The following is a 23874-nucleotide window of genomic DNA, read 5'->3' on the forward strand; positions in this document are numbered from 1 at the left end:
AAATGGAACAAGATGGCAGTTAGAGCAGTGGCAAGATGCAAATTTATTCTGGCAAAAAAAGTAATATGTGCACAATATTGAGCATGCTTAAGATTGTGCCAGGGAAACTAGTACGAATGAGGAATGGGTGGAATGAAATTCTGCATCATACATGATTACATGTTGCTTAACTTCATAGAAAAGTCTTTGTTCACTCCTGATATCCCAGGTGCCACAAAGAGAAGCTGTATACCACACTGCTGGAGTGAAAATAGCAATATATACCCCAGCAAAAGTCACCTCTGCAACATGACTCTTTGTTTCAAAAATTAAAGAAACAAACTTCAAAAAGATGACAGAGAAAATTTACAGACCATTGAACTGCAGGCACTGACTCCAGGTGGGGAGAGGGAGAGGAATTTATTACATATTATATGTAATAATTGAAAGACTGTAATTACTTCCTGTTTTTTGTTTGTTTGTTTTAGTTTTTGTTTTGCCCAACTCTAATTTGGATACTTTATGAGAGTAATGATGTTGTCAATGTTTTTCCTCACATATCTCTTATCACATGACACAACTGAGTGTAGCCAAGCAGTGAAAGAGTCATATTTTTCACTGATACAACCTGAAAACATTTTTGTAGAAAAATAAGGGATTAAGGATGAAGAAGAGCAGGAGAGGAAAGGAAATACCTTAAAAATAACTCTCTACATTAATTCAGCATGAGGAAAAACAGAAATAATAACTCTTCTTCATGTGCCAGTTAACTTGGGTTTATCCAAGCTTGCCAGTATACTGGTACAGTGTGAAAATACATGACAGTGAGTAATGGTGTGAACAAAAAAGTATGAGAGGAACATCACAGAAATGGATGCTGGATGGCCTTTGCACAGCAGAGGTAGATAAAGGTTATAACAAACTGTTTACTGACCATGTACACTTGAATTAAGAGGTCAGTTGAACAAGAGCTCACCTAGTAAGAGCTTTCTCAGTAGTGTGACTCATCAGCAGTTGTACAGTACCAGAACACTGCCCAGTTATTGCTCCATCACTTTTCAATTACATCTCTATCCTTTCAAAAGTCTACATTCTACCATTAGTTAAGGCTTCTTCATTTACGTTTCTGCATTTTACCTCTTTTTGCATCAATTCAATATAATAAATACATGTGCCTCTATCAGAAAATAAAATAACTAAAAAGCACCGTGTTTTATTGAACATAATACAGCATGTGTAAGGAAGGGAAGAGAGAAATTATAGAAAGAAACCAGTGCTGAAGAATTTTGCATTAGCTGGTGCTTTCTGCTGTCATATTTGCACAAATCATTTTAGGCTCCTCAGTATATGTTATATAGTAAAACATTATCAAAACAAATATTCTTGGAAAATACTTGAGCCTTTGCAGGAAAATACTTGAGCCTTTGCAACTTAGTGTGTGCATCTTGAGCTGCTTAAATAGCATTATTTTCTTCTCAGTTTTTTTTCTTCCATAATTTAACAGACCATAAAATGTATACAAAAACACATTATGCACCAGTGATTAAATGTTCTTACAACATTAATATTTATCAAGGGGTACTTCATAGCTAGAAAGTAGATAACTATATTTTATTTCCTAAGAGAACATTTCCTATAGTCTTCCTTCATCTCCCAGCTACACAGCAAACATCTCTAAAGTGCACTTCCCAAGTGTAGTTAGAGAATAGGAAGGAATGTAAAGTTTTTAAAAACAGCCCTTATTAACTTTTCCTTCCATTGATTCTACTGTAAACTCTAAAAAGCCTTTTTAAAAAGCAAATTTTCATACACTCAGCAGGTGAAATGTTCACACAAAAATAAAAGTAAATAAATTATAAGCTACCCCAAACAATGAAAAACCAGCAATCAGATTACAATCTTTTCTCTTGACTACTCATATCCTAGTATATCTTTACTGTTTTATTGCACATTTATGAAAACTGTTGTCCTATATAGCTAAAACAAAATAGTTTTTTTTATCTGTGCTAACACATTCTTGTGCACCCCTTATTAACTAGAGTAACTTTCAACAACATGTAGATATTGGAAAAACAATGGATCAAAACCAAAAAGATACTTTGTGTTGCAGATGCTCAAAGGCATCAAAGTGTAATTTTGTTGAGACAAAAAGACTTGTAATCTGGAAGCTCTTTGCTCCCATTCCTCATGGAAAGCTGCTGGTTATGACAGCAGGAGAACTCAAAAAAAAAAAAAAAAAAAAACCAACAAAAAAAACCCAACGTAATTCACAATGAATGCCAATCCTTCACCTCCAATATGAAGGTTTCCCAACTATTCAACTTGCTGAGCATAACTGGTCTTACATAGCATATCTAAAAAAGGCTGCTCCTGTTCAACTGACCAGTGAGAAAGGACTGGACTTCTCAAAACGGGTATTGGAGCAACAGTTTGTTATATATTTCTTTATATTTTTAACTGTCCAATCCCACCTTGTAAGGAGAGCACTTATTTGTTCAGCTAAAAGGAACCTCTTTCATGCTCCTTTTGGATTTGCTCAGTCAACAGGTTTGTGCAACAGTGGCAGAGGCACACTGGAATCGTGTACCCATTCATTGTGATTACACAGACAGAAGCAAGTGTATATTGTCTGAGATGAGGAAGGGAAAGGAGATGAATGGTTCCCATGGGTAAGAGGACAGTTAGATTTGTTTTCTTTTTTTCTCTTTTTTTTCTTTTTCTTTTTTTTTTTCCGTTTTCTTTTTCTTTTTAATCTTTATTTTGTTGTTCTTTTTTGTGTATTTTTTTATTTTTTAATTTTTTTTTAATTTTTATTTTTTTACTATGTCATGGAATCATAGCAGTCATTCCTCTAATAGAAACTGACAGGACATAAAAGACAGAACTATCAGATGAACACACACAATGACTAGAAATATATTGACAGAGAAAAGACTTAATTTAGCTTTGAGAAACTGTCCCAAAAATAAAATCCTGTATTAACAAGTGCAAAAAACAAACAAAAAAAGAAACTCCAAACATTAAAACACAGTGTATAAAATGGTGTGAGAAATTTAAGTCACCATACAGCCTTTTAGTCAATAAAAAGCTGTGTTCTTATGTTCTTCTTGTTTGGGTAGTGGCCCATTCTTTTTCTTTTACCCAAAAGGTCATTCAAGAAGAAATCTGAGGGAAAAGCACTCAGTCGTTTTTATATTTGACTGTAGTCATTTGGGCCTCTTGTGTTTCTGTCATATAAGATGAATCCTTTTTTCATTCCTCATTGGTTGAATTTTCTTCCAAAGTTGTTATGCCTCCTAAGCCCAGTCCTGTTGAGTTCTGTGCTGCTGAGACTGTAAGTACTGTATGTAATAGAATTAATACAAGAACACACAGTTTAAGTCTGCTGTTACACAGTCTTGATGCTGATGAAACTGTGAGCGATGTCCTATGACACATTGTTGAGCCACTTGTTTTTATAGTCCCTTTGGATTGATGATCTGATAATAGTCCCCATCTGACATCACAGCATTCTGGTTCTGCATTGGTTGGATAGTTTTCATAGAGCCCTGTAGGGTAAACACAAGCCAAAATAAGCAACAGACACAAAAAAGTTTGGTAGAAGCTGGAAGGTTAAATAAGCAGTTGATAGTTCAGATTTCTTAGTCTAACCAATTGAAGTCAGATCTTTCAATTAGCTTCAGGCTCTCAGAATGCTTACCATTTTGTGTAACAGGAAGTAGCATCTAATGATTGCTCAACAGAAGTATGAAAGTGAGCATGGCTGTTGATAGAAATGGAGCTAAAAAAAAAGTCACTGAGTTCCTCAACAAAACTTGATATTTAAATTTTTTATTTTGGGTGAAGTAGCAGCTAATCAAACTGGACATTTCCACAAAAATCAAAAAGATCTTGAAATTATTCCTCCGTGAGCACATACCAGTAATTCATGAAAAGGTAGACATAAAATAACAAGACCTGGCATGATAACGACATTGACAGTATGGATTTCCAAACCACTACAGATCCAACAATTTCATAAGAAGTTTCCAATCAAAGCTGTTCAGATTCTGCTTATTTACACTACTTCAGCTGAGTTCTTCCATCTGCGATGATCTCTTTAGTATATGCCAGGGTTGAGAAAAAAACATTCCTTATCATGCGGTAATTGGATCTCTTGATATTTCTTATTGTACAAGTAGGTCATTTCTGCCTTTGGAACTGCACTGAACTACTCAGCCTGATCTTGATATGTATTTTTGAATAGTTAGAGAAATTCTGTCTTTTCCAGAAGATACAACACCATTTTTGGAAAATGTCAGTGCTGTCTTGTCTTGTAAGGAACAGTAACATAAACAAAGTGTTGCATTTACTTCTCATGTATCTTCTTCACAGCTAAACTGTAAGAACCTTTCTTAGCCTGATTAATGCAATGATGGCTAATACAGTTCATGATTATCTTTTCTCCAATTAAATAGATATTGTAGTAAGTTTTGCAGTAGCTACTTACCTTAGAGCGCTGTGAGGTTTCATGGTAAAATTACCTTTGCTGAAATATTAGGATGAAGATTTGAAAAGTAGCTTCTTAACTGCTATATCTTCTAAAGTAACTACATCTTGAAACAAGAGCTACACTTAGTCTAAAGTGTCACAGCAACCTTTTTTTCATTAAAAAAGCAAAGTCTGTAAGTTTAGGCTTTGTTTCTCTGATCCACACTGATTGAATTACATGAATATCCTGTTAAGAAAACCACATCTTGAGATAAGATAAAATTGAACTCCTTCATTCCTACTTCCATAATATTGATCTGTAAATACATAAGAAATGCATTAGGTATTTTAAAGATGTTAAAATGCAGATTAAACCTACACTGGCACTTTTTTAAACGAGTCCAAATAAATAAATAAATAAAAGTTCTTTAATTCAATCAAGTTTTTAAAGATACAGTTTGTTTGATGTCATGTAAAGGGAGGGTTTACTCTGTAGGAAATCATACAGTCTTTACAAATATGCAGTCAGACCAGCCCTTGAAAATGATTTGTTCTATTGCATTTTGGAATTTCCCATTGGTTGCTGCAAATATTGCTGCTATCATAAAATGGTCTTATTGCTAATGTCATGTTTTCTGAAACCCATCTTTTGATTTTAAAAATGCTCAAGATTGTTAACATGGTAATATATTGGAAGTACCCCACAAAGCAGGTAATTATCCAGTCTGTTCTTTGACTGCAGTTGCTCAAACTATTAACAGTAATAGAAGAGACAGAGAGAATGCTTAATGCTTTGATCCTACTAGGGCTTTCTTACTGTTATAAGTTCATCTCCAGATTTTCTTGTAATAGGAATACCCCAAATTCCTTTGAAATAGAAGCCTATATATACAAGTTGGGAATCAAAAAGTATTTAAATAGTTCATATGCACTTACTGACTTATAAATAAATTGAAGGTAACTCCACCATCAAGGCCGCATTGAACTTGTTTCTTAATGTACAATTAAATTTCCTCTTTATTTTAATTCAGCCGCTGAATTTAGGTATGAATTTGCAGTTGCATATTTAATGACCAGTTAACTACAGAACCACTATTCTTGACAGTTGCAGAACATTTAGATAAATTCAGTAAGAGTTTTGCACCAAAATAAGAAAGCTTAATTACTGAACTTCACCACACACTCGTTTGTAGCTATAAGTATCTATTTTGGTCTCTTGGAACTCCTCAGTCAGTCTATTTAGACAGAAGATTACAGAAAAAAGATTTACCAGGAACTCTGGAAAGCTGGCTACTTTAACCTTGGAAAAGAGGAGAAAAGGACTATTTTGTTCTTTTATCAAAACATCTTATATTGACACAGAGTTTGGGAAGAGGAATAAAAATGATACGTTCATCCAGAAGACCACAAAAACTCACCTCCTCCTCTTCTGCCTTTATTGTTCAGTCTGAAAGTATCATTACTTTGTACTACTTGAATGTTCATAATTTTATTTCTGAGGTAGACCCACCAAATGTTACTGTCTATAAAAATACTTTGCTTTTCATATTCCACTTAAAATTCCCAGCTCTGGATTTCTATTCCTCTATTTTCTAACATTCTATATTTGACAAGAAGAAATCTTAGTCCATATGGAGAATCTTGAACTTGGTATCAGACCATTTCCATATAAATATACAACCACTCATGAAGACAAGATAAAAGAATTCTCTTTGATTTCTAATGGCATATAACATGGAGAGTTGGGCAGAAAGGAACCAGATGAGGTTTAACAAGAGTAAGTGTAGACTCTTGCACCTAAGGAGGAATAGCCACATGCACTGGTTTGGGTTATGACATGACCTGCTGGAGAGGAGCTCTGACGAGAGAAATCTGAGTGTCCTGCTGAATGACAGGTTGGTCATGAGCCAGCAATGTGTCCTGGTGGATAAGAAGGCAAATGGAGATCCTGGAGTGCATTAATAAGAGCAGGGCCAGCAGGTCAAGGGAGGTGATCCTCCCCCTCTACTCTGCGCTGGTCAGGCCTCACCTGGAGTACTGTGTCCTGTTTTGGTTACCCAGTACAAAAAAGACAGGGACCTCCTCGAAAGAGTCCAGTGGAAGGCTACAAAGATGCTAAAGGATTTGAACACCTCTCTTATGAGGAAAGGTTGAGAGAATTGGGTCTGACCAGCCTTGAAAAAAGAAGGCTCAGAAGGGATCTATCTGATCAATGCCCATAAACATCTGAGGTGCAGAAAGCAAAGGGATGAGGCTGGACTCTTCTCAGCAGTGTGTGGCAAAAGGACAAGGGGAAATGGCCACAAACTGAAGCATAGGAAGTTTCTCAAAAATGTGCATAGGAGCTTCTACACTGTAAGGATGATAGAGTACTGGAACAGGTTGCCCAGAGAGGTTGTGGATTCTCCTTCTCTGTGCAACCTGGTCAAGGGAACCTGCCTTGACAGGGAGGTTGGACTGGATGATCTCTAGAGGACCCTTCCAACTCCTACAGTTCTGTGATTATTAGAACACAGTCTTATCTGTATAGTGCATTACCAATGCTGATGCAAGAACTAAGAGTACTCATTTGACTGAGATTATGTTAATGGAGACTTGAATACAGATATATCCCATATGTCCCGCTCTGCTAAATCATACTGAAAGAAAAAAGAGTGACAGCACGAGCATCATTCATTTTGTGCAGAAACAGCTTTGTGGAAAAAGCAGTAAATATTTGTATTTACTTATACTATAACTAAAATTGTAAAGACTGTGTCTATATATATGAAGGCTCTTCCAAAAGTAAGGTCTCCTATTTTATAATACTGGTCCAAGACATCAGAGGTGGATGGTGGTGCCATGGTAGCGGAGACTAAACCTTCCCACCAGTATTGTGTTACATTTTGTTGCCTTTAATCAGACGCCAGCAGGGGGGCAGTCTGACAAAATGGCTTCTGACATGGAAGTGTGAATGAAGCAAAGATGTGGAACTGAACTTCTCTCTGTAGAAAAAAAGGCATCCATTAACATTTATCAACACTTGCTGAACTTTTATGAAGACTGAACGGTGGATGTGAACTCTGTTAGGAGATGGGTGGTGTGTTCCAATAGTGGTGACAGTGATGCGAAAGACCAGCTACATTCCAGACAGCCATGCACATCTGTCACATGACCAAATGAAGAGCATCTTGATCAGCTCATCCACACAAATCATATAGTGGTGGCAAGTGTATTGAAAAAACAGTGACTCGTAGCTAAGAATTTGGTCTAAGTAGTTTACTCTTTCTATTGCATTTTCCATAGAAATAAAGAGGCATTACTTTCAGAGTGACATTCATACATGGTCTACTTACTGATCAGCTAGATCACCAGCTAACTCAGAGAATGCTGTCATTTCTACCTGAGCATGTGCATTTCTTTTGCACAGGAGCCCACAATCAAAAAAGTTTGTTGCATTTTCGCATCTCAGCTCAGTGTTGCCACACTTGTATCTGGATATGGATCTGTGGCAGCTGCTCTTCCTTGGCCCAATTGGTTGTTTCTTTCATACAAAGATTCAGGGAGCCCTAGCACTTTACAAATTGCACTTGACATCAAAGGAAACTCAGCTGGCTGGTATACTTGCAGCCAGAAGTATTTTAGAATTATGCAGAAATAAAACCTTTTTTATTTTCTTAATGTGTTTTGTTATTTTCCTTATTTTCTCTCTATGCTACTATAAACCAATGTCATATTTTACATAGGCGTATATCAAGCTTGAAGAAAAGAACATATACTATAAGAAGAAAACATAGTTGAATGTAGTATAACAGAAATGTTGAATGCTCCGATTTGTTGTGATGCACACAGTAATTAATGGCTGCCAAGAATGATCCATCCTGCAGTGACGACGTTGTATCAGAGAATGCCAACACTCACAGCATGACATTTCCCTTTCAGAGGAATTATTTCTGAGTTTTCAATATTAACATTTTCCAACTACAGAAGGCAAGAAAACTCATTAGACATTATATGACTAGATGTCATTGCTTGCTTAAATCTGATCTGGAAGCCAGATCTCTTTGATCCTGTCCAGATGGTCCTCTCAGTTGTTAAATTGCTGCGTCTGTGATACATCATGGTGCTTCTATTTAGGTATATATTTTATATCCTTTATATGATAAAAATGAATGTAAAAGAAACCTGAAAGATAAATAAAATATTCTTTAGTCAAACAAATTATTTTAAACTTCTGAATAAGGCTGTCTCTTTTGAAAAGGCTAATTTTCATTTCAGATTCAATTCCCATCGTTGCGGTATAGATGGATTGCTGTGTTTTAACTTCATTTTCTGTTTATATGTCAGAAACTATTACAGATAGTTGCCTGTGGAGCATGTTTGTGTACATGTTCAAGAAACATTTGTTTTCTTTCTTCAACATGCATTGACTTTTTTTTTCCTACAGTATATATGAGACTAATTTCATTCTGATAGTGCAAATCAGCAGTACCCCTATAAGCTACTGTAAGTCAGAAAGATAAGTATTAACAGCTGACTCTCAAGACTATACAAATAACCTTCTTTGCTTTTCTATATTGAGATGCAGGTTAAGTGTGGGATAATTTGCCTGTAGCAAGCATCTGGTTTTCCCTACTTCACCTCTAGTTCAGTTTCTACTTTGTGCAATATTTAATGAGAACATTTACTGCTGTGATATGACAGAAGGAAAAGTTTATACCTATGAAAGAATTGTGTTGCTCTTGTTCAGAGATATGTGTAAGCTAATTCATTGTTGTTTGTTTGTTTGTTTGTTTGCTTTTTAGAAGAAAAATATTTGCAGCTAACAAACCTATGAAACTGTAAAAAGCCCCAGTATTCAAGACTCTAAAATGAGACCAGACTGAAACAGATGAAGTATTTATGTGACAGATTCTAGTGCGAAACCTCAGCAAATTTTCCTTGTAAGGAGATTTATAACTGGTAATGATTTAGACCATGCTTGTCAAACATAAATGGGATTTGTCCTGCTGTCAGTGTTAGTTTAATGCTCTAATATTGTAGGACCTACTAAAAGGTGTAGGCAGGAGGCAAATGAGATATTGTTATGTGTTATATAGAGTGTGAATTTAGATCAAGTATACAAGTGTGAGTGTGTTTGTATTTTGGAGTTTGCCAAGAACAACATAAAGCAGATTGAATTCAGACTTTTTCTCTTCCTGATTTTTTTAACAAAGATAGATTATGATACATTCTAAATATCACATTGTCTCAAAGAAATTGTTTTACAAATTGCACTGAAAAATGAGCATCTGTTTGCAAAAAGACACTCTACAGTTAAACCTGATGCTGAAACCTAGAAACACACCTATCTGCCCCGTAAGAGGAAGATGCTTTTTATAGAATTCTTCACAACTCATTAATGACAATGAGTCACCTCTGTTGGCGCAGATTTTTACAAGCGCAGTATGCAGGTTCTTGTTTATCACTGGTGAAAATACATAACTAATGGTGGTCACTATCTTGAAAGACTTTTTTGTAGCTGAGAACTTGCATTATCAAATAGAATCACAGAGTCACAGAATCATTAAGGTTCAAAAGTTCATCTAGTCCAACCCTCAATCCATCATCACTGTGCCCAGTAACCTGCACCCCTTACTGCCACATTCACGTTTCTTGAACACTGTAAGGGACGGTGACTCTATCATCTTTCCAGGAAGCCTGCTCTAGTGCATTACCACTCTTTTGGAGAAGCCCTTTGTAATATCCTACCTGAACCTGGAGATCTCAGGTTTTCTGTGTTGAGCAAACTGCAAGCCTGAAAGGATGATTTCGGCACTGAAGAAAACATCTATGATCTTTGCATCCTTTCTCTTAATCCACTGAGAGATGTTAGCCAGCCAGACAAAAACTGACTGTGGGCTGGGTCAGTCCCCAGACCAGCTGCTGGACTGCACTGCCCTGAAATCAGGTGTTGTGAAATACCAATCTCTTCCCAGTGCTCTGTGCATAGAGTTTTACATTTTTTCAACTCTCTTTTTTCATACTCAAAGAGCATGCGTGAAAGAAATGTTCAACATATTCCACTTGCACTGAGGAAAAGAGAAGAAAAGATGACTATGTCCGTGAAATAAAACATATCCATTGGTATTGACACTCTTTTCATAGTAGTCACAATAAAACAGCTTCCCTTGGAATTTTGCATAGGATTAATTCATTATAATCTGTTGTGTATGCGCATATGTTTGCCTAGACATAATACTATCTCCCTTGAATAAGATTCTCTTTTGAATTAGCAATTGCAGGCATGAGCTACACAAGGAGACGTAACATGAAATCACTGGAAACTTTAATCAAATGATTATAAAATTGAAAATTCTAAAATGAGAACAAAAGCTCAGTTTCGATGGTTGCCCCTAAAAGTTCCTGACAGAGAGACTAACATCAATCCCTTTATTTAGTAGAAGAAATTTGAGAGGGGATGGGGGACAGGGCAAGGACACAAACCATTTTCTAACTCAAAATTTCCATAATCAAAACCACACTGTAATTCTGAGTGTTTTGGTTAATTAAATACTTTTTTTTTTTTTGGCACTGCAGTTCCCCATATCCTCACATGTATTTCTATGGAAGTCAGGGATACTGAGCTAGTATGGCATCCCTTTTCCTGCTTCCTCTATCTACTTCAATAGAGGAAGTTTACTTTCTACTTGGAGTTACAGATAAATCTTTCTCTGACTAGAATACATCTTACTCATTACAGCAGTTCTTTAAAAATTTCCAAGAAATCATTACTAATCCTTGTTATAAACTACAACTTTTTCTCCTTTCTTGTTTTCCTTTTTTTTTTCATTTTGATTTTCTTTATTTCTATCTTTTCCTTTTCCCCTTTTCCCCTTTTCTTCTTTTATTTCCTCCCTCCCTCCCTCCCTCCTGATTTAATTTAGTGATCCTTCAGTCTCCAATCTCAAGAAAATCCCGTCCTGAAAGAAAACAAAAACAAAAACAGAGAACAAAACCAACAACAACACGAAACCAACGCGAACACACGTGGGTTCCCTGTCTTAGTTCACTGCTTATTTGTGGATATTTTTCTCTTCCCGGCAGACGTGCTGTCTGCCAGCGCGGCTCTGTGCCTCGCTCCCCACTAGGTGCTGCTGCTCCCCACTCCCACAGCTGCGCACAGAGCTACCATGCCGCCTCGCCCTTCTGCCCAGCCGTGGTCAGGGTGTCTAAGTAGATTCTCCGTGATCTGCCCTGTGTTCGACATCAGATAAAAGCAGCTACCGTCAGCACACCTTTTCCTGTTACTTGTCTTTCACGATGTATTGAAATGCTTTGTAGAAAACAGTCCTGCCTTTCCATTAACCTAAATCTCTTTTGAATGTTAGAAGAAATAGTCTGTTACCATGACGAGGAGGAAGAGAAGCCCTTATTATAGAACTATTGCTTCTAAAACATTATTAAAGAATACCAGAAGACACAAGTTCTGTACGGTTTTTGGTTGTTTTTTTTTTTTGACAGTGATAAATAATCCTATAAAAGCAGAGAGGTTCCTTCTCCAGAAGATAATATTCTTCATATCACATTATAGAATCACGGAAAGGCTAAGGTTGGAGGGAATCTTAAAGATCATCCAGTTTCACTCCCACTGCCATGGGCAGTGTTGTAAAAAAATTCTTCCTAAATATAATTGAAATCTCTCTTTTTGTTTAAAGCCATCCCCCCTTGTTCTGCCACTATCAAACCATGTCAAAGTTTAGTCTCCTTCCTACTTGTTAGTTCCCTTCAGGAACTGGAAGGCCACATTACAATCCCCCCAGAGCCTTCTTTTTTGCAGGCTAAACAAGCCCAACTTCCTCAACCTTTCTTCATAGGAGGGGTGCTCCAGCCCTTTGATTATCTTTGTGGCCTTCTCTGGACCTGCTACAACAGCTCCATATCCCTCCTGTACTGGGGACCCCAGACCTGGATGCTTTACTTCAGATGAGACCTCACAAGGGAAAAACAGAGGGGGACAGTCACCTCCCTCACCATGCTGGCCACCCCTCTTTTGATGCATGTGGGGATAATTTTGGAATAATTATCCATGTTCCTCAGTTAGCTAGCAAGTCTTTGTTTCATGGGTGTAAAAAATCTAATACTGGCTTAACCCACTTCAGATCTCCAGTCCTGATACTGAGGGTGCCAACTCAACAAGACAAGTCCAAACAAATATTAGCGCACTGATGATATGAGAATAATTTTTATAACTATATAATAATTATATTTTAAAAGTTTGCAATAATACTCTGGTGATTAACATCAGCTACTTTGGACAGATTGGATTCAGTACAGTTAGTGGGTTGTAGAGTGGTACTCAGCTCATCAGGTGCAGGTGACTACTTAGGCTGGACTAAATAGCTCTCAGCTCTACTGACTACATACATGAGACCTTCACTGGCTACAGTGAGAGCTTAACCACAGAGTTTATGAGTAGATACTTCCATAAATAAAACCTGAAATGAAATAAGTTCTGTCCTTCCCCGAATCCACTTTTCATCCCAAACTCAGAGATACTGACTTTCAGTATCTTTTCAAAATCATCTATTTTATCTGATTTTGGAATGAATTTGGACTTGAACATGTACTAGGAAAATGAAGAGGTAGATATGTATCTCTTATGAGATTTTCTATAGTAATGATGACTTTGTTTACTATTTGTTTGTTCATTTCTCTTATGTATGCATGCCAGTGTGCACACATGTAAATACACGAACACTCATATATGTATACAAGCAGTAACTCAAAAGGTTTTATGTCCCTCACTTCAGGTGGTATTGTCCTACCTAAACTGGAAAATGATTCTAATTATATGCACATTGGAAGGCTGCTAATACTTATGAAGTGCTAAGCACCAATGCCCTATTGATGACTGCACGAAAAAGTAACTCAGTTTACATTTCTGTACATTGTCTGCAAAATGTAATCCAGTTATTGCTGGATTGTGTGCAATAAAATTAATCTTCAAGATGGTAATACAGTAAATATTTTGCTACCAGAATCCCCCGAAATCCAAATACAGGTTATACAGTGAAGTGAGTTTCCTCAAATATTACACTTGCCTCTGAGGTAGCATAAAGCATTTCTGAGGCTTTATATTTTACTCTAACTAGTTCACATTGGGCAAACCATTTAGAACAGCATGGCATAGCATGGCCAGAAATATACAGATAGCACTGATCTGAAGTTTAGTGTGGATGAATCCCAATCAGCCCTGACACACACACACACACACATATATATATATACATATAAAGACAAAAGTTCTGAGGTACCTGTAATATCCCTGTTTGTTACCTATCATACCCTCTCTGGAATGTCAAAGGAGCAAAGTGATTTATTAAATGATGCACATACCTATATTAACAGTCTTCTCAGAATCTAACTACTATCTATAAGAAACCACAGGATGAGTGCTTCACAGGGAAAGCTCTGATTCTTAAAATTCTTCACTAGTTAAAGGCCTTTCCTTAGAGATTTGCCATCCAAGAGCTGCTGAACACTTCTGATTATTTCATCTCAGATCCTTTGTTTATCTGACACAGGAATATAGATGAACAGATAGTAAAAATAATAGAAAATAGAAAAATAGTAAAAACTGACCTTATATTTCCCTTTTTCTGAGTATTTCATAACACAGTGTTTTTCTCTAATATTACATGACACAGAGCTACAGAAATCTTCAACATAAATTGCACAGCACAAAAAATAACCATAGCAAATTTATTCTAATAATGTTAATGGCTGTGGCAAGCTATAGCACAAATGTGCAAGCTAAATCTGGGCTCAAATCTTAGCACCTCAGAGATATCTTTCTTATGAGGGATACCTATAGGCTCTTGCAATTAAAGTGATAGATGGAAACATACTCAAATTCTCCTCCATATTTAGATTTATGGAAAGAAGTGAAATTAGCTTTTCTATACTATACCTGTACAGATGAAACTTGATAGTCCTCCATAGATGACATCATCATTGTCTGGTAATATAAAGGGACACCTTGTTTGAACCTCCAAACAGTATTGCTTGCAAGGAATTCTGTTGCTGCAGTGAAACTGTGTGACTTCAAAATACTGGGAACAGAGCCAGGCTTTGTAGACAGTCTGGAAAAAGAGAAGAACCAGAAGTATAGATGGATGACAATAGCACTGTCATTATTAGAAGAACATACTGAACTGCACACCTACATTAACATTAACACTGCTCATCTGGGTAAAACACACTTTTAACTTTTGATTGTCTTCTCACTTCAAAAAAGAAAACTCCAGCCAGGTTTTTAAAGCAACAGTCACTCAGGATTAGGCGAATACTATTATTGTCTTAATTTGTAAATAGGTATGTACCTCTCTAAGATGCATATTTTTATTGTGAACATGTCACACACTGCTGTCCCCATACCTTATGATATACAAACCAATATCAGAACATCATTTATGGCTTGTTTGGGGAAGGAAGAAAAGCTTTTAAAGATAAGTGCAACAGTTTCAAACTGACCTTAGGCCAGCCCTGGTCTTGATATTGCCTAGAGCTAAGTTTTCAGGTTGCAATAGATGGTGCTGCTTCCCTTCAAATAACACCCTAACAAATCCACAGCATGGAAATACACGTTAGGGATCCCGAACAGCAACAGCTGTAGATTAGGGAATAAATATGTAACAGTGAAAGCCAATGCCTACATCTGGAGCAAAGAGAAACACGATGTCACCTGTCACTGTGTAACCATGGTTGCATGTCCTGTGATTACTACTGCTATTATTATAACAATTTAAAAAGGAAAGCAAAATAAACGTGTTGATTTTATTTTCCTTTTCAGCAAAGATCTTAGAAACAGGAATTAAATAGTCTCTTGTACATAGGAAAGCTTAACATGTAGTCATATAGAAGTACAGTGCCTGTGAAGGTTTTGAAACCACCATGTAAGTAGGAGTTTGTTTACAATTTCTGTTTTTCAGTTATCAGTTTTGATTTACATAGTTTGCTGGCTAGATAGTTGCTATCTAGGATATTATAAAATGAAAATATCCAGTCTGAATTCATTCATAATACCCCAAATCATTAATAACATTGTTATGACAGGCTGAAAAATAATACAGAAAACGGTATTTTCCTTCTTTCTGTGTTTATTTTTAATTACAGAGAAAAAAGAAATTCAAAACCTGACACCTGAAAGAAGCAATCTAGCAGAAGGTTTTGGTTGTTTTCAGCATGTTTTTTCTCATCAGTTGTACTTTTTACTAGTGTCAGTAGTGTAATTAATTTGAATGCATTCATCTCAGAATCACAAAATTTTATCTTGTTTACAAAAGTAACAGGTTTGGGTAAGGTTCCTAGGTGATAAAGTGAAGATTCTATCATGGACCTATAGTTTATGTTCATCTATGTTCATCTCTTTACAGTAGTTCTTGCCTACTGCACTCTGTAGAGCAAGATTTTTTCATTACAAATTCAGTTGTAATTGCTAGCAGGATTCTTATCCACAATAAATGATTAATGAGGAGAATTAAATGATATGTGTGCTTTTTGTTGTTAAATAAACTCACTTTGAAACAGTAAGTGGTATTCCCACTGTTGACTGTATCTCCCATCACACTTTTAATTTTTCAATTGTTATATTGATTGAATAAAATAAATCAAGGTTTTAATATATTTCTTTTATTTTTAATTAGTCATTGAATAAAATCTCTTTGTTGCAGACAACAACTCTATCTCATAACAGATAAATATTCACAGATGTTCCTTCCTGATCTCTAACTGTCTAGCTAGATCTGCTTACTATGGAGCTATATAAGATAAATTTAAGAGTTACTTGGTTTGTATATAATATTTAAAAACTTACATCAGTTTACAGGAAGTGTTTTGAACAACACACTGTACAAGGTAATAAGAAAACAAGCAAATGCACATCTATTTTATCAAGACAGGATATGTTTATTCAAATGAACTTATGAAATACAGAAATAAATCATGGAGTAACAGGTTTATATGAACATTTTTATGTATAAGCTCTCAGATCATATAAATAATCTTTCTACTTGTATTCACAAATTCTCAGCTAAAAAAACCCATGATGTTTCATTTGTGCCAAAACATGGACTTCATTTTTAAGCAGATACTATTGCTTGATACTACAATATGTTAGAGGGTTTTGTTTTGTTTGTTTCTTTTTGTTTGTTTGTGTTTGTTGCTTTTTCAAAACAAAGTATAAAACAAAACAACACACTTTTTTATCTATCTCTTGTAATCAACCTTTTAGATAGCACCTACACTGAAGCATGAACAGGTGTGTGTATGTGTGGTCATATAAGAAAAGGCTAGTCTGAGTTACAAAATCCAGGAAAATGGTCAAGAGTGAGAAACGTCTTGTTACCAAGCTTCCAAGACCCATCCTCCTTTCTAAAGTCTAAAGCATAAAAAAAGAGCTGATAATGACTTGTTCTGGAAAGGTAAATTTAATGAGAGTAGGAGCCAGTGAAAAAATACAATAAAAATGCAAATTTTTATTCACTTTTTTCCCTTATCTCTTAAATGTTTTCTATTTCAGGATGCTATGCATTGATACTGGTCCTATGTGATATTATGATACTACATTCATCTTTCATTGTACTACATGCTTTTGTATTGGCTTTTGCAGAAGGTGGAAATAAGAGAAGACCATGAATCAAATAGTCAGAAGCAGAGAAAATATTCCATATTTGACATTATGTTTCTCAGAGCAAAATTATTGTCCCTCCAAAAATGCACATCCTAAATATTCAAGTCAACAAATTATGTCACATTTTAGAGGGAAAGAAGGGGTGTGAAAACAATATCCAGGCCTGGCACTTTATGATATTCTTGGTAAAATCAAGAGAAAATAAAGCAAACAAAACTGAGCCCTAAGCAAGAACTGAAATAAATTGTATTATAAAATTGGAAAAGGTATACAAATGATAGAGAAAAAATGAGAAATTTCAAGAAACAAGAGGTAATCTTTAGTGACTCAAAAACAGACCATAATATCTCAAAGCATCATTTTTATTAATATATATATTGTGAATTCTTGAAATATCACTAAAAACAAATAAAACTAATATACTCTGTAATTTTTGAATTTCTTAAATTTATGTATCAGGCATTATATGAACTCATTCATGTTGCATGAATGTAGCATAGAACAGTGTTTAAAATGTCTTGTATTTCAGCTTTTGTTTATGATATGAAAATGTGGAATAGTTGCTAATAGAAGTCTGGCAACTTGATCTTACAGAATTGGAAAAAAATCATACGCTTTTCTGTTTTGTTTTTTTTTTTTTTTTCCTGTTTGCTTGTTTGTTTGTTTGTTTGCTTAGCATGGAATGGAACATAAAGCACTCAGACAAATCGGATTATGGAAATATCAGGGTAACCATATACATATGCTGAAGAATTGTATTCACCTAAATTTCTCATCTTCTTGCTGTCAACAGGCACTATATTTGAAACAGATACCATCCTGGCTATTAGACAAGACATAGTGTAGAAATAATAGTACAACAGATAAATTAGGTCATCTGTCATATATAGAAATATAACTGCAAAATCTTAGAAGCGTTCAATGGTAATTTTGCTAACCTAAATAAATCCAAACTACACTACTTTGTTTCTATAGGGAAGTACAAAATAGTATGCATTTGAAATAGTACATTGGTTTTATGCATATATGTGTACTCGTGTGCATGAGTGTTTACCTGGAATGACTAACCAAAATCTTTTTCGTATTTTTAAATGATGGACAATAAAGTGATAAAAATACGTTTTTAATTAGGCAGACTAATTCACTATTTTACATTCATTTTACTTCTACTGATCAAATTTCAAGGCAAAAGCTGGAAGCAGGAAAAGTACTGTGGCACACATCACAATTAACCAGTTTTGGCAAGTCAAGTAATGAACACTTCACAAAAATGCAGATGGCACAGTGAATTTTTTTGTCAAATCATTACACATAATAAATGGACTTAGGGTTAAGAGGAAAAAAAGCTAAGTTATTTGTGGTGAATTCTGAGATTCTAAAAGAGCACAGCATGTGTTTTTTTCTTATGACATTGCGAAGAACACTTGTTTTTGTCTCTACAAGGGGAATAGCAGTCAAGATATTTTATCTCTTGTATCCTACATGAAGCTAGACTGTGTCTCAGAATTGATCTTTCTGCTCTTCAAAGGCCACCAGGCAGAACTTCTAGGTAAAATGTCTGTATTATTTGCATAGAGGGGGCCAAAAACTTATTTCCCCAAAGTGTGCACTATTGTCAGGTAGAATACTGCACAGGCTGTTCATAGCCCTACTCACTGTATTAGTCAGTTCACAACAGGCTGCAACACTGCACAGAATTTCTTTTCCTCATGTGATGTATGCATTTACTGTGTCTGCATTTACTGAGACTGCAAAAAATAAGGGGAGAGAAAGTTGTATTTGCTGGGCATATATGCTCACAGGTTTTCTCTCTCCTCCTTTCATTCTTACATTACATATGCAATATATGTGATTCTAGAGAATCTAATTTTCATCAAAACAGACTAACTATGTAGCTTGAATTATCTGAATCACATTGCATGAGATATATCATTGGAGTGAAATAGCAAAGTTCAATCAATTCATTCTTTATGTCTGACAATTCTTCACAGTTTTCAGGAGGTGAATTCAGCTCTTTTCTGCCCCTTCTTCCATTGCTCCTGACTGCTGTTGCCATCACAGTCTTAAATGAACAATGCGAAATTTTCAGTAAGTATTTATTTAGCTATTCTCAGTGAAAATTACTTTTTTAATTATTTTTTTCTTACTGAAAAAATTGATATTACTGTCTGGATTGTCAAAAATAATAATACAAAATACAAATACTAAGTTTAGAAATCTTCAAAAAGCTCTTAATATGTAGATATGGAGGATGGTGGGGGAGAAAGAAAATAGGAAGAGAGAAGTCGCAGCAGAAACTCTCTCAAAATAGTAAATATTATGAATTAAATTAATTGTAACTGCTGTGCAACCATATTCGGTCATCAGTACAAAAATTAAGTCATCAAACAGAAAAAAAAGAATAATTTCACATAGCAGTAGAAAAGGAAAAGGCCCTTCATGAACTTCAGAGTCATACTGTTCATTGTCATTATCAAACACATTAGGAAAATGTACTTTACTGAGATAAAGATATTAAAAAGTGTGATACTAGTCAACAACTGCAAAACCTGTGAATATTCTGAGCTAAATTCTACAGTATTTACATATACCGAGGTGTACTTCAGGCTGTGACTGACTAATCAGCTGATTTGTTAGAGAATATTCAGTGAACAACAGATTAAGTAAATTGAGTTTTTCAGCAGAACTAAACCCAGAAATGCCCTTTCTCTGTTCTACTCCAGCAGTTTTCATCCCATGCTAACTCACTAACAACAGCAGCGAATAAGCTCTGTGCTAAGAGTTAAGTTCATTTTTCTCTTCCTGTCAGCCTCAGTCTTAACAAACTATTTTCCTCAGCCAAAACTAACCCTAGATTTAGATATGCATCATACTGCTTATATGCAATGGGTGAAGCTTTCTTTGCATGTCAAATCAAATGCCTGAGTCACAGAGTTAGGAAAATATGAGCTATTTAAAAGCATTATATGTGCATTTCTAGTTAGGGTTTATGTTTAAAGCTGTTACTTTGACTTTATTTTCTTTCTTTTTTTTAATTTTTTTTTTTTTTTTTTCCATTTAGGTGAATTGTCATCTGTGACACAATGTTGTCTCTTCCACTTTTCACCTCTATCATTCGGTGAAACATTTTAAACATTTCTACTTCAGCATAATTTCCTATACTTCATTTTATTTTCATTTAGCTTTAAGGTTGTGGGTCACCAGGTACATTCAGGAGTTAAAAATAATAGTAGTTCACTTTATAAGCCATGGTGTTGCCAACAATAGTTGGAGAAAAGTTGCCGACAAAGTCTGGTAAACCTAAAACTTTACTTGTCCAGTTAAAGCTGGGTCTGAACACTGGCCAGCCAAAGATGAATATATTGAAGACTGTATAGTAAATAAGGGGATTAGATCTCTACACCACAGAAGTAATAGCTACTGTCATCTACCAGCTAACCATTGTCTATGCATTGCAGTCTCTGAAAAAACATTTAGGTCACTAGGGTGCATTGGTTTGAGTGACTGTTCTTCTTCTTTACAAAACACATGGGTCACTCCCAGTGTCTGCTTTGTGCATCATGACCTGAGATACCACGTTTTACAAGCAGATGTTCTTTAGATAGCTTATGAGTGTTTTTTACAGACTATGAAGCCAAAATAAAGATGCCTGTTACAAGATCTGATCAAATCTGGCAAGGGTAGTATTACAAATGTGAACCTCCCAGGAATTTTTTCAGGTTGGAACAATAAAGATCATCTTATTTCAGGAAAACTACATTTTACATGTGTGCTGTGGAATAAAAACCACCTTTTATGGGTATTCTGCATAGCAGACCTGTGGGACTGTTGGTGGCATTTCTCAATTAACCTAACATGTCAAGTTCTGCTCTGAGGTGGTGGGCAGACTTAGAATAGGGCTGGATAACAAATGTAGTGCAGAAATAATGAGCATATATAATAATGAGATGAGGACTAAACCTTGGTCAATTACAGTCAGTGGTACAGTCAGGTGATTAAACATCACCATAAAACATGTAACAAAATATGATTTTGGAATATGTGGGTTTTTTAAAGTAAGATATTTCACAGGAATAGGCTAATTTCCCAAACACTTTCAATGAAGTACTTCCCAAACACTTTCAGTAGAATACTACTAATAATAGTAACATAAAATGTTGCTATTATTAAGCACTTTCAATATGAAACAACTTTGACTGGCATAGTTCTATTTTCAGTACGGTTCAAATACCTTTTTCCACAGAAACTATTATTCTTATTCAGACAAACATTGCTCACTAAACATTTATTCATATATACATCACCGTTTTTGTGTTTTATTACATCAGCAATGACACAAAGATATTCTGCCCTGTGGAAAAGTAGGTTTGTAAATACAGGTACACAAGCACAAACACACACACACACACACACACACATTTTATGGGAAATTCAAATGTTACTTTCTTTTTAGTTGATCCAGAATGAAAACACGTTCACAGTCTGAGCTTCCTGTATAATAGAAATATTTTTTTTCAATTCCTCATGTTTTAACCACAGTAGGAAATGAGAAAATCTGTTTCATATTATGAAAACTTATGCCTGAAATTTACAACAATTTGGGAATGAACACAGCTGTTTGGTGGGCATTTTAACCTTTGGTTTTAGTTGTATTTTATTATAAATAATACTCCTTGTATCTGCATGGTTGGAATAACATTGCTATTTTGCTTAAAGACAGAGAAAAAGTAATCTAAGGTTGAAATCTGTTTGCCAGAAAACTGTTGATCTTCAATTCATATACTACATAACAAAATTTTTTTTACCTAATTACAAATCAGAGGTATGACAAGCTGTTTCACTCACATATTTGTTTATACTGGAAAGACAACCAGAAAAATGCAAACATGCTAGCTACTAATACAAATACGTATCTTTGATTATGAAGAACTTACTAGAGAGGAGATGGCATCAGTGCCTTCCTATCACTTGTATAATTTTAAGGAGAAATCAGATACAGATAGAGAAGAAATCTGTAATGTTCCCATCTGTCAAAACAAATTAAACTTCTGCACTGAATAGATATGGTGCAAAACCCAGATTCACCACTTCTAACTTTCTGATGGTTATCCATTCAACAAGCTGGAGTCATCATAATAGTTAACATCAGTGTTTTAAAATATCCTCCCATTCTTCATCCCATTAGTCTTAGATTTACTTAATATTGCAAAGAAACTTCATTTTGAAACTCACGAACATCCCTTCAGGTAAGCTTAAAAGAAACTGAAAATTAAGTATCTCATTATAGAAATAATAAGAAGAAGCCTGGTTAAAAAGGTTAGAAAAACAAAAATGTAAAAAAAAAAAAAAAAAGAAAAGAAGAAAAGAGAGAAGGCTATTTAGTCTACTGAGGCAATATATTAAAATGTTCAAATGAGGAGATATGATTGTAATATAACAGCACTTAATAAACAAATGAATAATCCTTAAAGAGTAAGATTATCTGCTCTTGAAGATGTTAGGACCATTGCCTTCAGGTCAGTTGTAGAGGGTAGGAACCTGTTTTAAAGTTTTATAGTATATTCTAAAAATATATCTCCATTCATGAACCAAGTGGCCTGTCAAGGCTGGAAAGTCTTTGAGTTCATCTGTGCTCCTCAGAACTTTTAAAGTGATGGCAGTCTGTATAATTCAGCTCAACATGACATTATTCAGAATATTGATACTGCTGGCTAGCAGTCTATTCCGTAGGCCAACACAGTATTTTTATTTTTATATCCCTTCTATCCTCAAATTAAGATCCTTACTTTTTCCGCCCACAGATCCTCATTGCTGTTCAGAAGAGACAACCTGAATGGGCCCAGAGGACCTCCAAACAACTTATGACAGCTGCTGAAAATTCCTGGCAGATGAGGTGAGTTTTAAAGGCTGATATGCAGATAAATAGTTTTCCATTTGCCACAGCAGATGTGAAGCATGTTATCACAGGAGTAGATGGAGATTACAGAGCAACAAGACAACTTGCACATACCTCTTGCCATGTCACCTTCCAGCAAAGTGGTTATGACAATATTTTCATAATTCTGGTTCCCAAGTAGAGGCAGTAGTAGCTCATTTCTATAAGCTTAGCATTCAGAGTTCTTACAACACAACACAATATTCATAAGACTTAAAGATTTTAACCAGTCTGGTTTTTTTTCCTATTGTTTCCTGTTTTCTTTTTATAGTCTCACAATAATAGGTTTTGAGAAATCCATTGAAAGCTGATTTATATGGTGTTTACCAGTGTACAAGGATTATCATTCCTCTAAGGTTTAAACTTTGGGAGCTGCCTTATAGTTGAAAGATGTCTATACTTTTCCGTTTATATGTTACTATTTCTCAATCCTGGATTTATACTGGAGAGAATTTGAAGTATATTTTTTGTTCTTTCTACTATTTTTGGTCTTGTATAAATAAAAAAGATTTAAGAGATTTAAGACCCTAGACAATTCAAACACTGTTATGTATTATAGACAGATGTGGCTTATTGAACTGAACATAAATAAAATCTTAACCAGGCAAATTATCCACCAATGAAATTAATGTTGGAAAGAGAGATTACTACCAAACATTCGTGCTAACATTCAGCAAACTAAAGTGGAATTTCTCAAGCACTATTAACACCAGGAACAAGAAATAAGACTTTAAATATTTTTTTCTGTTTCAAATCTAATACATCTGTACCCTCTAAAATTGTAGTTTGATTTTTAGCTCTTAGTAGATTTTTACCCCTTTAAGTCTATTAATCTTGA

General features: G+C 35.2%; 1 protein-coding gene across 1 annotated transcript in view; it reads right to left on the bottom strand.

Annotated features, from left to right (window-relative positions):
* Positions 1-2765: 2765 nt before the first annotated feature.
* The window catches only part of NALF1 (NALCN channel auxiliary factor 1), a 433491-nt gene continuing 412382 nt past the window's right edge, over positions 2766-23874 (bottom strand). The window contains exons 2-3 of the mRNA XM_065740974.1: positions 14381-14552; positions 2766-3527 (exon numbers count right to left, since the gene is read on the bottom strand). Of these exons, the coding sequence (XP_065597046.1) occupies positions 3232-3527; positions 14381-14552 (468 nt within the window). The 3' untranslated portion in view covers positions 2766-3231. The remainder of the gene's footprint in view (positions 3528-14380; positions 14553-23874) is intronic.

The sequence above is a fragment of the Cyrtonyx montezumae genome, unplaced genomic scaffold (assembly GCF_038088225.1).
Source record: "Cyrtonyx montezumae isolate F1298 unplaced genomic scaffold, pur_monq_1.0 scaffold_3, whole genome shotgun sequence".
Classification (NCBI taxonomy): domain Eukaryota; kingdom Metazoa; phylum Chordata; class Aves; order Galliformes; family Odontophoridae; genus Cyrtonyx; species Cyrtonyx montezumae.